The sequence below is a fragment of the Mus caroli genome, chromosome 7 (genome assembly GCF_900094665.2).
Source record: "Mus caroli chromosome 7, CAROLI_EIJ_v1.1, whole genome shotgun sequence".
NCBI lineage: Eukaryota > Metazoa > Chordata > Mammalia > Rodentia > Muridae > Mus > Mus caroli.
Genome location: NC_034576.1, coordinates 146,640,278 through 146,652,883, shown reverse-complemented (window position 1 = coordinate 146,652,883; position 12,606 = coordinate 146,640,278). Strand labels below are relative to the sequence as shown.

Sequence of the window (12,606 nt, the reverse complement as noted above, 5' to 3'; positions counted from 1 at the left end):
ATGCTTTGGTGAATTGCTGAGCATGTTTAGGGCAGGGGTTTCCTTCCTTCCTCAGTGTCCAAAGCCACAAACTTGAGGGCATTCCCAGTTGTTTGTGGCGCTGTGGTGTGCTCCCAGGTGGGAAACTCATGCTGTGGGATGCTCCTAAGGATACTAGGCTTACCCTCAATGCTCACCTTCGGAGAGGGTCTTTGCCTATGTCCTTTCCCTGTCAAAATGATGGCACTGATGTCCTAAGGACTCCTAGCTTGCTAACTTGATATAGACATTTGCAGTGACTGGTGTCAGGAAAGAAAGGCCCCTTGGCCTTCATTCAGAGCCTCAGTGCAACAGTGCTGGCATATTGCAAATAAAAATAGTTGGGTGTGGAGTACGGAGAGCTACCATGCTTGCTGGTATCATGGAGTAGGTGACCAAAAAGCTCCATCTAATCCTGGGACCTGCCCTTTATACATGGGCCATTCCTTATAGAATTGAGTGCATTTTTAAACCTCTACCAGTTCCCATCACTGTTTCCTTGCTTTGCCTTTGAAATGCTGAGGATGGAGGCCAAGGTTCAGTGACTGCTCGGCCAGCACTGTGCTGCAGATCCACACCCCTCAGTCCTCCAGGTCTGGTTAGAAAGGCAATGTCTGCTGCAGGAGTTTGTGTTAGAGCAGCCATTTTACGTTTAGGAGCTAGGCATGGTGGCTCATGTCCACAATTCCAGTGATAGAAGGCAGAGAAAGGAGGATTATAGATTTGTACTCCTGTTACATTTCACAGTCAGGAGGAGAAAGCTTAACAGAATCTCTGCTGCCATGTTGGGGATTGTGGAATTGAGGCTAAAAGCAGCACCTGTGGCCTCAGGTCAGCACTGTCTTTCTCCTATGCTTCCAAACAGACTGATACTCTTGGGTCTTAGCCCTGAGGTACAGATAGCTATGTAGGCCGTTTAGAAGAGATTCTCTTGGGCTGAGGAGATGCCCGGTCTGTAAGTGCCTGTCATGTAAGCATGAGGACTTGAGGTTGGATCTCTAGCACTCAGATGAACTCCGCATGTGGTAGGGACTCAGAGACAGGTGAGAGTATCCAGTCTTGACTACATTGTCTAGTCGTCTTTTTCCCATCATTTACCTTCCCCCGCCCCTGTTTTACCCCCTATCACTAAACAGGAGAGAAAGAAGGATAGAGGGGGGAGAGAGATAGAGATCCCTGAATCTAATTTATTTCTTCTTGTTTCTTCTTTGAGCCCAACTACTAATACATTGCAAATAGCCTCTCTAAATGACCAACCCCACTTATCAGGGCTTCTCTCTATGTACCCTGTAAAGAATTCCTACAAATGTTATACAATCCCAGAAACTATCTGCAGCTGGCAAAACCATGCCTCTTCTAGAACACACAAGGCAGAGCATAGCTGCTGCAAAACAGCCTTACACCCCACACCCGGGATTAAAATGAAAACATATAATATTTCTGTTTTTAAAAGTAACCAAAATCCCAGAATTGTCAAACTTGTCACTACAGGTGGATCCTTGGAGCTCAGTCACTAGTCTGTTAGTCTAGCCATTCATTGAGCTCCAGGCTTAGTAAGAGACTCAAAAAAGAAAGGTGAAGAGCCACTGTGGAAGACACCTGAAGTCTACTTCTAGGTTCCATATGCACCACACACACACACACACACACACACACACACACACACACACCAAGATTTTTTAGAAGATTTTTGTGTACATTGGTCACTGTGTTTTAATGTTTGAGGCCACTGGCTAAAAAAGTTTTTATTGCCTGGAAAATTGACTAGTAAGAAAATAAATGTGGCTAGGTATGGTGGCTCATGCCTTCATTCCCAGAGGAGGCAGAGGCAGAGGCTGGTGGATCTCTGTGAGTTCAAGGACAGCCTGGTCTACAGAGCAAGTTCTAGGACAGCTGGAGTTAACATGCAGAGAAACCTGTCTCAAAAAACTAAAAGAAAACAGAAGTGTCTGTGGGGGTTAAATGTCCTCACCTTTTGTGACAGGGTCTTGCTGTAGTTTAGGCTGGCTTCAAACTCATGACAGTCCTCCTGCCTCAACTTTCCAAGTGTTGAGATTATAAGCATGAACTGTCACATCTCTTACCACATTTACTTTAACAGTTGTATGGAGCAGAAAGGCTCAATGGCTCTATAGCTAGAAAGTGACTGTTGGCAGTCTGGTGAGTCTGCAAAAGTCCTACATGGGAAAACAGGCTGAGTTGGGAGGGTATTGTGAAGATCAAGGGGTCAGCCCATTCCCAGGTACAGTGGAGAGGAGGGAGGTAGTACTGTTCTCATAAGACACCCCAGGCTGAAGTCAGCTAATCTTCCGTGTCTATAGTTCTGCATTATGTCTCATGACACATGATTAATTCTTGAGGGGTGAGAGTTGTGCACCCCTCAAGAAATCTGAGACTCAAATGTACAAGCCTTGCCATGGCTGTGTTTGGGCTATAAGGTTACAAACTGCCCAATAGGGAAGACTAAGGAGGCAGAGGGTAGCCATAGCTAGACACCTTTTGGGTCCTGCTTTTTATGATTGGTTGCCCTCAATGTTGTCTGACTGGTTCCTACTGCTTCCACAGTGTTTCTGCTGCTGCATGACTCTAAGAACCAGCAAAGGCTTTTTAGTGCTCGAGGGAGTTTAGGGCACCCCAAGATTGCAGCAGACTCCAGATGGCCACTGAGGACTGCTGTGTGCTTGCTTAGCTAGCTACCTCTTCTCTCCTTAGATCTGTTACTACTGATAACAGAAGTCCTAGCAAAGGTCTCAGTTGAGGAGGACCTAGTTCATTCAGTGTGAAATTAGCTTAGAAACTTTGTGGCTAAGCCACATACCCAGAATGGGCTGCCTTGTGTCCTCAGAGTTTCTATCTTTATTTGGGGTTGATCTGCAAGGAGTGACCGTACTGCTTCCTGTGGCTTCTCTGCCTGTTCTGATAAGTGATACCAGCTGTCTTTGAGGAGAGTTTGTCTGGAGGAAGCAGAAAGTCCCCCAGTCACTAGTTGGTGCCCCAAAGACACTGGCTCCCTCCCTGTGGCCAGGGCTGGTGTCAATCCCACAGACCCTTACTTCCTTAGCCCCACATGAGCACACTTGTCTGTCTCTTCTGGTTTATGAGTAGCCATGCTCCTCAGATCAGAAGTACTATTTTGACTCTGCCTTGGGAATCTGCCCCTAGCCAGAAGGCAGTGACAGAAAGTAGCCATTGGCTGTAGGAGCCAACGGTGACTGAAGAAGGCAGGCTTGAAGCTATCTATGACATTGTGATTGGAGGGAAAGCTCCTCTCTGGGTAGTTACTATGGAGCCAGGATTAGGGGGTTTGCTTTAGTTTTGCTGAGCTGGATCTCACATGAAGTATTTGTCTTTAGGAAAAAAAAAAAAAAAAAAAAAAATGCGGGGCTGGTGAGATGGCAGCGGGTAAAAGCTCTGACTGCTCTTCTGAAGGTCCTGAGTTCAAATCCCAGCAACCACATGGTGGCTCACAACCATCTGTAATGAGATCTGACTCCCTCTACTGGAGTGTCTGAAGACAGCTACAGTGTAATTAGACATAATAATAAATAAATCTAAAAAAAAAAAAGATTCAGAAATTTCTGGCCACTTCATATGCACACAGGGAAAAATGTAATTTTGAGAAAGAACCTGTGTGTGGGGATAGAGGCCACATCTGGTGTGTGCTAGGATGCAGTTTGCCCACTGTGCTGGCTCCCCAGGGCTTTGAAACATTCTTTTTTGTCTTTGTTTTTTGAGACAGGGTCTCAATATGTAGCTCAGGTTGTCTTGGAATTCACTGTGTAGACCAGTCTAGCCTTGGACTCACAGAGATTTACCCTCCTCTGTCTGCCTCCTGAATGCTAGGATTAAAGGTGCACCCCATTACCTGCAATTTTTGAAGGAGGGGGTACCATTCTCGTAGGTATAAGGACACTCAGCACCAAGTATCCATCTACCAACATGTCTGTGTTCTTTCTGGCAAGGGTAAAAGGGTGTGATGCCTAGTGCTACATGAACTTAGGTTTGAGGACTACTGGGTGTCACTCAAGCTACTGGTCATTCTTTCAGAGGAGGTGGGATTCTCTGGGGATAAAGGGCTCAGCCAGCTCCTCATGCAGGCACTCTGTAGTAAACACAGCTAGTGTGCTATGAATGGTGCCAGCAGCTGGAGACTGGAAGAAGGTGGTGAGCACCTGTGTGTTTTAGAAACCTGTCAAAGATATCTACTTAACTGGTTCTTTTGAATGTCTCCCTCATAGGCACGAGCTGCTGGAGGAGGCCCGCAGGCAAGGCTTGCCTTTTGCACAGTGGGATGGGCCCACAGTGGTAGTGTGGTTAGAGGTGAGTCCTCTTCACATGCTGCACTATAGGAACTCAGCAAGGCCTCTCACACTTGCCTGATATTCTGGCCCTCTTGTTGTCATGTCTAGCTCTGGGTTGGGATGCCTGCCTGGTATGTGGCTGCTTGCCGAGCAAATGTCAAGAGTGGTGCCATCATGTCCGCCCTGTCAGACACTGAGATCCAGCGGGAGATTGGCATCAGCAACCCCCTGCACAGGCTGAAGCTACGGCTGGCCATCCAGGAGATAATGTCACTGACTAGCCCTTCTGCTCCACCCACATCCAGGACGGTAAGTCTCCCGTGAGGTGCTCTAATGCTCAGGGAGGAAGGACTGTCTCCTGGAAGGCTGCAGACCACTCAACCTGCTTTCTTATAGGTCGTTGTAACCCCCAGAAGGTCTTATTTAAAACATGACTGCAGATGCCTTAGAACTTGCTTGTATGAATGGGATGACCCAAGACTAGCAAGCATTTTGGGCTAGGATACAGATTTATGTAGAGTACCTGCTTAGCATGTGAAAGGTACCAGTAACCAGCATTGGACAAAGGTTTTCATGAAAGCCTGGCTGAAGTTGAGTGTGAGGTCCATTTGATCATGTGGGAGTATGAGAATCAGAGCTTTGAGTCCAGCAGTGAGACCCTAATCAAGTTAAAAATGAAAGCTTGTTTAGAAAAACCTCAAGAAGAAAGGTATTTAAAGGTAGAAATTGATTCTTTAAAACCTCACAGTGGGACTGGAAAGGTGGCTCAGCAGTTAACAATATTGGCTATTCTTCCAAAGGAGCAGGGTTCAATTCCCAGCACCCACATGGCAGCTCACAACTGTCTGTAACTCCAGTTCCAAGGGATCTGGCATCCTCACACAGACATACATGCAGGCAGAATACCAAAGCACATAAAAATAAATTATTTAAAAACAAAGCAAAAAACCCTCACATGCATTTATTGTACCTGTTGTCCCGAGGGCTTCCGGGCAGGAACTGAGGAGTGTATACTCTATACTCGCACTTCCTGCCTTTTGCCTTTCATGCCTGATGACCCCTGACCATGCAGAGTGAATCTGCATTCACACAGAGTGAGCAACTTGCTGAGCAGGTTACACATTCCCCTGTGACTTCTTCACAGTGCAACAGTAGGACAGTAGGGATCCAGGGTCTCTGACTCGACAGGGATAGCTGCTGGCCTGGGCCTGTGGCTGGTCTGTCACAGAGGTGGGATTGTGCCTCTTTATCTGCCATATGTTACGGAACAGTGTGCTGGACCGTAGAACAAGGGAAGTACACTTAGATTTACTTAGCTGAATTAAAATTCACTGGCATCCAGCCCCTGCCCTTCTCAGTCTTTGAACTCTGCCCTGGCATGGGCTCCGTGGCAGCATGTATGGAGTGAGCTGCTTGCATTTTCTCTGGAGTATTAGCTCTGCAGAGCACCTTGGATGTCACTAGTGAGGAATAGCTGCTGCCACCCAGTGTCCTGGTCACCAGAAAATGTACTTTTCTTCTCACTGGACAGTAATTTTTCTCTGTAAAAATCAACCAAAGGGGAAAGTCAAACATGGCTGTATTCCTGACTTAGCTTGAGTGATTCTGCAGAAACCCTCAAGTACCTTTGAGACATGCCTTTTTGCAACAGCTTAAGGCCTCACCCTAACTCAAACTTAATTTAAAGTGTTGAAAAGTTTTTTTGTTCTCTGTGGGATGAACCCTAGATTCTGTCTTCAGCTGTGGCTCAGAGCTCTTATCCAGAGAATGATATTTGTTGCCACAATCCCTCCTGTTCCCTGATAGTTTCATGTCAGAAAGGCATGTTCATTGAGGCCCCTCCAAAGTCTTCCTCTGCTGTGCTTGTATGGGGAGCTCCCACCATCTTAGCTTGGAAGTGTTCCCTCCACACTATTAGGCACAGGCATAGATTCCTCCCTTGAGCTTATAGTAACAAGCATATAGATTTTGGTCCTGTCTCTGGTTGTGTCAGGGAGACAACCAGGACATGGTATGGTTAATTTTGGCCCATCTGGGCTAGTTCCCTGGTGTATACCTGCCAGCTGGAAGAGGGGCTTTTTGCTGCTGTTGGAATGAGGCTGCTTATGGGAGGGATTTTTTTAGGAAGTACTGGAGATAAAGCCCAGGGCCTTGCGCTGATAGGCAGCTCTGGCACTGAGCCCTATCTCCAATCCAGCGAGATTGTTGTAAGAGAGTGAGCAGAGTTCTGAGAGAGCCAACGTTTCTGGAAGTCTAAAATGGCTGTTGTTTTCTTTATTTATGTACCCCAGGGGCAGACACAGCAGCCCAGCCCTGGAAGCTGTGAGCTCTTCTCTGCTGAGCAGTTACTGCCAGAGTATAGCTTCTGGCAAGAGGGCTGGGCTCATGTGGCTTTTTATCATTTTCTGTGAAGAGTGGCCTTTGCCTCAGGCTCCTGTGCCTGAAGTTTTATTTGTGTGCCCTCTCCTCTCTGTCATGCTTCCCTGGCCCTGGGATATGGCTGGTGCACTGGGTACCTTAGACCACAGGAAATGTCTGGTTGACACATGAAGAGATGGAAACGCTTACAGCCACGCCACAAACGGTTAGTCACTGCAGCCTGCATTCTCAGGGCACGTGTTGTGTCAGACCAGCTTGGGCTTTGGCCTTTCTGTTGGGAATGAAGGTGTTAATGTTCAGTTGTTTCACAGACATGTCCCCTCTTAGGTTATCAACTAAGTGTACAAACAGGAGTTTGTTTTGCTTTAGTTTTTTCTTTCCAGGATCTTACAGTTGCTGCAGATGTGCTCATTTAGATAGAATTGATTCTATTGGGGACAGAGCTCAGTTTAGCACCCGACTCTGATAGTGGAACCCAGCTTTTCCCTCTTACTGATATGCTGGCATGGAAAGGGTGTGTTTCTTGCATGAAAACCCCAGGCTGCTGGTGCTGCACAGACTGCATGCTGCTGCAATCCCAGCATGCTCATGTGTCCAACCATCCATGTTTGCCTGCTTGCCTTACCATAGCTTACAAACACTAATGGTTTGTTCTTTTGCATTCCTAACCATGTAACATCAGGAAGACGAGGAGGGAAGCTGGGCTCAGGTTGGCATCTTTCTCTACCTACCTACCTTCACTGTGTAGCAACAGAAAGTTTCTGGGATGGTAAAGCATGGAACTTGTCTTTCTGGATGTTCTTAGAACCCCAGTCTGCTCAGTGTGGTTAAAGCCCAGGGCAGGCTTGGCAGCGTCTCATGGACAACTTTGAACATTTTCACAGGAGCCTTTATAGCGACTCTTCATGAGCACAGGCTTCTGTCAGTGTGGGGTTCCTCACACAGGAGCCCACACCTTTTAAGAGTGCGTGCAGAATTCCCTGCTGGGATGACTTTAGGTTTCAAGATCTCCTGGTAGAGAAAGTATAAAATTTGCAAACCTTAGAAACATTATGCCTTTCCTGTGTCTCTGTGTTGATGTCTTACTGAGTGCTGCCCTAATGCTGCATAGATTTAAAGATCTCACTGGGGGAACTCTAAGAGGTGAGGCTTCTTCCTATCTCATGGGTGTTTGCATTTTCCTGCTAACGTTTTTATTACATTTAGGTATTTGTGTTTATCTGTCTGTGTGCACATGCCAGAGTGAGGTCAAAGAACAATGCAGGAGTGTCACTTTTCTTCCCCATGTGGGTTCCAGGGAGGAACTCTGTTTTCAGACTTGCTGGCCAGTGCCTCTGCCCACTGAGCTCTCTCACTGTGTTTGCACTCTCAGTCCCCAGTTCTTTACTACCCAGGGAGCTCTTCCTAAGTGCTTTGCCATCTCTGCATTCAGGCAGCTCAGGTGAATGACAGTTGTCCCGTCCCTGGATTTTAGCAGCTTTTATTGCTGAGGCTGAGCTATGGACCGGCACAGGTAATATTCTTAGTTTTCCCCGACACAGACAGCTACCTCCCTCTTTATCAATGTCACTGTGATGCAGAAAGGATACAGGCTCTGGTCCACTGCTCTTCCTGTGCTTTGCCTCTCCCTGCCATTACTTAGCCTGGCTAGCAGCTCCTTACAGCACAGAAAATACTGTGCAATGTTGCTTCTAAGTCAGGGTGGTCAGCTGGATACTTTCTGATGATCACAGGGCACCTCACATGTCCACACAGAGTGATTCTAGTTCTTTGTAGAAATAGATGCTTGTCTCAGGCTAGGAAGTGTGAGCAGCATGCTTTGCAGTGGAGTGTGAAAGAAGGGGCTTGTATCACTCCCTCGCAATTCTCTTCCCAACTGAGCTGTTAGGCAAAGACTTCAGCCTGCTCTCCCACACAGGATAGACTGTGGACACTGAGGAACCATTAACAAGAGGTGTGGCCATGACCCTACTTCTTTGTAGCCTAAGTTTTGCTTAGTCTGGGTTGTGTCTGTGCTGTGCAGCGTTTTCCTCTGTCCTAGGGCATCTGGCTCTGTGTGCCTCCCTTTCCTAGGTTATCTCAGCATCCTAGGAGAAAAAGGAGGGCTCCCTGGACTGAGCCCTCGCTGCAACGGCCACCACAAAGAAGTGATTGGTGTGCTTGGGAAGCATGCAGATGGGACAGTGCTGCCTCATTTGGCCCTTTCTTTATAGGATCTTCTTCATTCTGCCCTTCCAAGAACGTAGACCCAGGCCAGAAAATAGCTGAGGGTCCCTGTGCTGATAGACAGTGACATCTTGTGATGATCCAGAGTGCTTAGGGACAGTAATAGAATAGAATAGTTCTTTTTGTCTTTGTGCCTTGGCTGGAGCAGGTGAGCAGTGGAGGGAGGCTGTTTCCATTTCCCAGCATCAAGTCACCTGCTCTCTTTGCCTGCAGTGTGCTCATTTCCACAGGACAGACCTGTTTAGTCACTAGAAGTGATGTTTTTAACCTAGGTTTCCAGTTGGTTCTTAGTCTGTAGAAATGGGTCCCTGTTCATACTGCTTAGCACCACCTGGGTCTTGGCCTGGGGGCTGTTGTGCAGCTTCCTGTCTCAGGTGGTCCTGTCCTTTGTGAATGACAGGGCTGACTGACTTCCTTCCCTGCTCGCTGGTTTTGTGTGTCTTGTTGCCTTGTGCTGGTGGTTCGGTGCTGGGAGTTACTGAGGGCACAGCTGCACTTCTTGTGGATAAGCATTCAGTTCTTCCCCTCCACAGGTGCTCTGTGCTGCTTGGAGGTAGATTCACCCATTCCCAGAATGCTGAATTCTCCACAGTGAATGGGAGAGCCTTTCACGTGGTGTTTCTGGGTCTTTTATAGTATTATGCTTTTCCAGATTCTTGATATATAAAATTTCCCAGATTATGTTCCCATGACAACAAGCCTCTCAGCATCAGGTATTTTAGTATGTTGTTGATTGACTTGATGACATTATAGATCCTTGCACTATTATTTTGGAAGTGTGTTAATTTACAAATGTTTGGAAGGTATTTAGATGTTTCTAGCCATTATTTATCCCTTTGAGACAAAGTCTTGCAGTGTTACTCAGGCTAGCCTCTGACTTTCAGCTTTAAACAACCATCCCATCTTGGCCTATTGAATAGTTGGAGGAACTATGGATATGTGACCCTGTATTTGGCCAATTGCTGTTTTCTTTTTTCTCCCATCTTTTCCACCTATCTTTACTGGATCTTGCCCTGTATCCCAAGTCAACCTTCAACTTGCAGCAGTTACAGATTCTGGTTCTTTTTTTTTTTTTTTTTTTTTTTGAGTCAGAAAATACTGTGCAATGTTGCTTCTAAGCATATTGAGAGCTGGGGAGTCGTCACTCTGTGGCCAAGTTGTACATGAGGCCTGGTTCAGTCTGCACCACACCAAGCCAAACACATCTGGATGTGTTATGGGGCTGTGCAACCATCATCCACGACTTGAGAGGCTGAGCAGCCCAGAAAGTTGACTATGATGTGCCAACCTTGAGATGGTGGCCTCCAGGACCACATGGGCTGGTGGGATGGAGTGTGAGGCTCTGCATCCTGTCTTGGGCAGTATGGTTGTTCCCTCTCAAGAAAAGAAAGGAAGTGTTCTGGTGTCAGGTAGAGAATTATGGAAAACCTAAATAGATCAAGTTAATTGATAATTGTTGCTTCAATCTGTACCATGCTGAGTCTTTTCAAGGAAAAGCTGCTTTATAGCACTCCTCCCCTTTGTGCTTTGGATGGAAGGAGTATTTATGGCTTGTTTCTAGTTGTGCATTTGTCTTTTTCTTCACTGAATCCTGTTAGCTATTGGTTTGTCTCTTAAATTTTTTTTCTAATCAACTTTTACTGGTTTTTAAATAGACATTTATGAAAAAGTGTTAAAACCAAAGTCAAAACCAGTCAGAGATCATTTTAATGAGTCAAGTTGAACCTGCCCTTCAAACTTGTTCATGAGTCGTGGTCATTCTTAGTTGTTGTATTAACAGCTCTTCAGAAGGGGCTCTGCAAGTTGGCTGTGGTTTCCTTGTGGCTTGTTTAGATAGGTTATGACTTTTAATGACTCCTTTTGTCTGGAGTCTCACTAACTCTTTAAGTGATGGGAATGGGAGATTGATTGCCCAGGAGTTACCAAGTCCAGTGCTGTCATTAGTTTAGTCTTCAGGAAATGTGGTAGATTTGAAGTCCATAACTAACGTCACCCACTTACTAAAAGCAGACTCTAGCATATGGGGACATGAACCATGAGTGGATTGGCAACGAGTGGCTGCCCAGCCTGGGCCTGCCACAGTACCGCAGCTACTTTGTGGAGTGCCTTGTAGATGCCCGGATGCTGGACCACCTGACCAAGAAAGACTTGCGAGGGCAGCTGAAGATGGTTGACAGCTTCCACAGGCAAGTGGATACTCGCCATGCTTTATCTGGCCCGAGCCTTGCCCTGTTGCTAGCTCCACATAATATCTTTTTGTTGTGTCTTTGTAAACAGAAATAGTTTCCAGTGTGGAATTATGTGCCTGAGAAGGTTAAATTATGACCGAAAAGAACTAGAAAGAAAAAGAGAAGAGAGTCAGAATGAGACAAGAGGTGAGTTCCCTACCTGGTCTGGCTTCTGCTGCCCGCGCTCCAGCTTCAGTGGGTGGAACATCTGCTGAGCAGCACTAGGAAGAATCCTGGAAGGCTTAGGTGGAGGCACTGGCCTAACCTGAGGAAGATGGAAAGGAGTGATAGAGAGCGTGCCTGTACAGTCATCAGTACTGGTACTTTTCCTGTGAAATTAAGTGTTTTATCCTTTGGTTATGTGTGTCCTGTGTAAATATCAACATATTTCCAAATGCAGAACAGTGATGAGTCTGCTGCATACTCTCTGGTATAAGTATGAAATGCATAGCTGTAGGGTATTCAAGGGTCTTGATCCCACAGGAAAGATAGGAGGCCCCAAGGCTACCCTCAGCCTGCTCTTGGAGGATAGCAGCATGGATAGGGAGGACATACAGAAGCAGGACAGGCTGCAGGGCCTTCTTCCCTGCCGCAGCACCAGTGATGGAGACAGTTACTTGCTTGAAGAGACAGTTTCAGAAGTCAGGAAGTCGTTGATGATTTTAGCAGTGGTTCTGAGTGGACACTCGATGTTTTAGTCTCTGTCACTTAATCTCTTTCGGCTCACCACAGCCCTAGAAATGTTTTTTATAAGAAAAACAAAATATGAAAAAGATGAGAGGTGGCCAGGCAGTGGTGGTGCGCACCTTTAATCCCAGCATTCCTGAGTAAGCAGAGGTAGGAGGATCTGTATGTATTTGAGGCCAGCCTGGTCTATAGAGTAGATTCCAGAACAATGAAGGCTACACAGAAATCCTGTCTCAAACAACAGCAACAACAACAAAAAGAGAAAAATGGAAACAAACTGCACATCTGAAGGTCAATTTGTCCCATGCTCTTGCCTGAGTCCTGGGAATGACCTCTTTTTCAGAGCAGAATCTGGGGGAAGAATGTTGAATCTGCTGCATTATTTTCTGTGGCCCTCTGCCTTCCTGCATTTGACAGGAGCTGTCTTTGGAAGTGATTGGGCATATTTTTAGACTGACTATTCTTAGCTCACCATTAGTGCTAATGGAATACTATACCTGTTACAAGGTGTGGCCTCCAGAGCCTCTGTGCTAGAGAATGTCTTTTAGTTTCTTTGTGAGTACTGGGCATGATCCTAGCACTCTGGAAGCTAAGGCAGAAGGACCATGTTAGTTCAAGGCCAATTGAGGCTCCAAAGTGAGACCCAGTCTTAAGAAAATAAATAAGAAATACATTGGCTGGGCGTGGTGGCGCACGCCTTTAATCCCAGCACTCGGGAGGCAGAGGCAGGCGGATTTCTGAGTTCGAGGCCAGCCTGGTCTACAAAG

General features: G+C 46.5%; 1 protein-coding gene across 12 annotated transcripts in view; it reads left to right on the top strand.

Annotated features, from left to right (window-relative positions):
• The window catches only part of Ppfia1 (PTPRF interacting protein alpha 1), an 87,813-nt gene that overhangs the window by 68,310 nt on the left and 6,897 nt on the right, over nt 1-12,606 (top strand). For 5 of the 12 annotated variants that reach the window (XM_029479211.1, XM_029479208.1, XM_029479213.1 and 2 more), the window contains 6 exons: nt 4,257-4,338; nt 4,428-4,628; nt 6,841-6,903; nt 7,381-7,407; nt 10,932-11,110; nt 11,202-11,299. In XM_029479211.1, coding sequence (XP_029335071.1) covers nt 4,257-4,338; nt 4,428-4,628; nt 6,841-6,903; nt 7,381-7,407; nt 10,932-11,110; nt 11,202-11,299 — 650 coding nt within the window. The remainder of the gene's footprint in view (nt 1-4,256; nt 4,339-4,427; nt 4,629-6,840; nt 6,904-7,380; nt 7,408-10,931; nt 11,111-11,201; nt 11,300-12,606) is intronic. The other 7 variants (XM_029479216.1, XM_029479217.1, XM_029479218.1 and 4 more) reach the window with 3 other exon arrangements.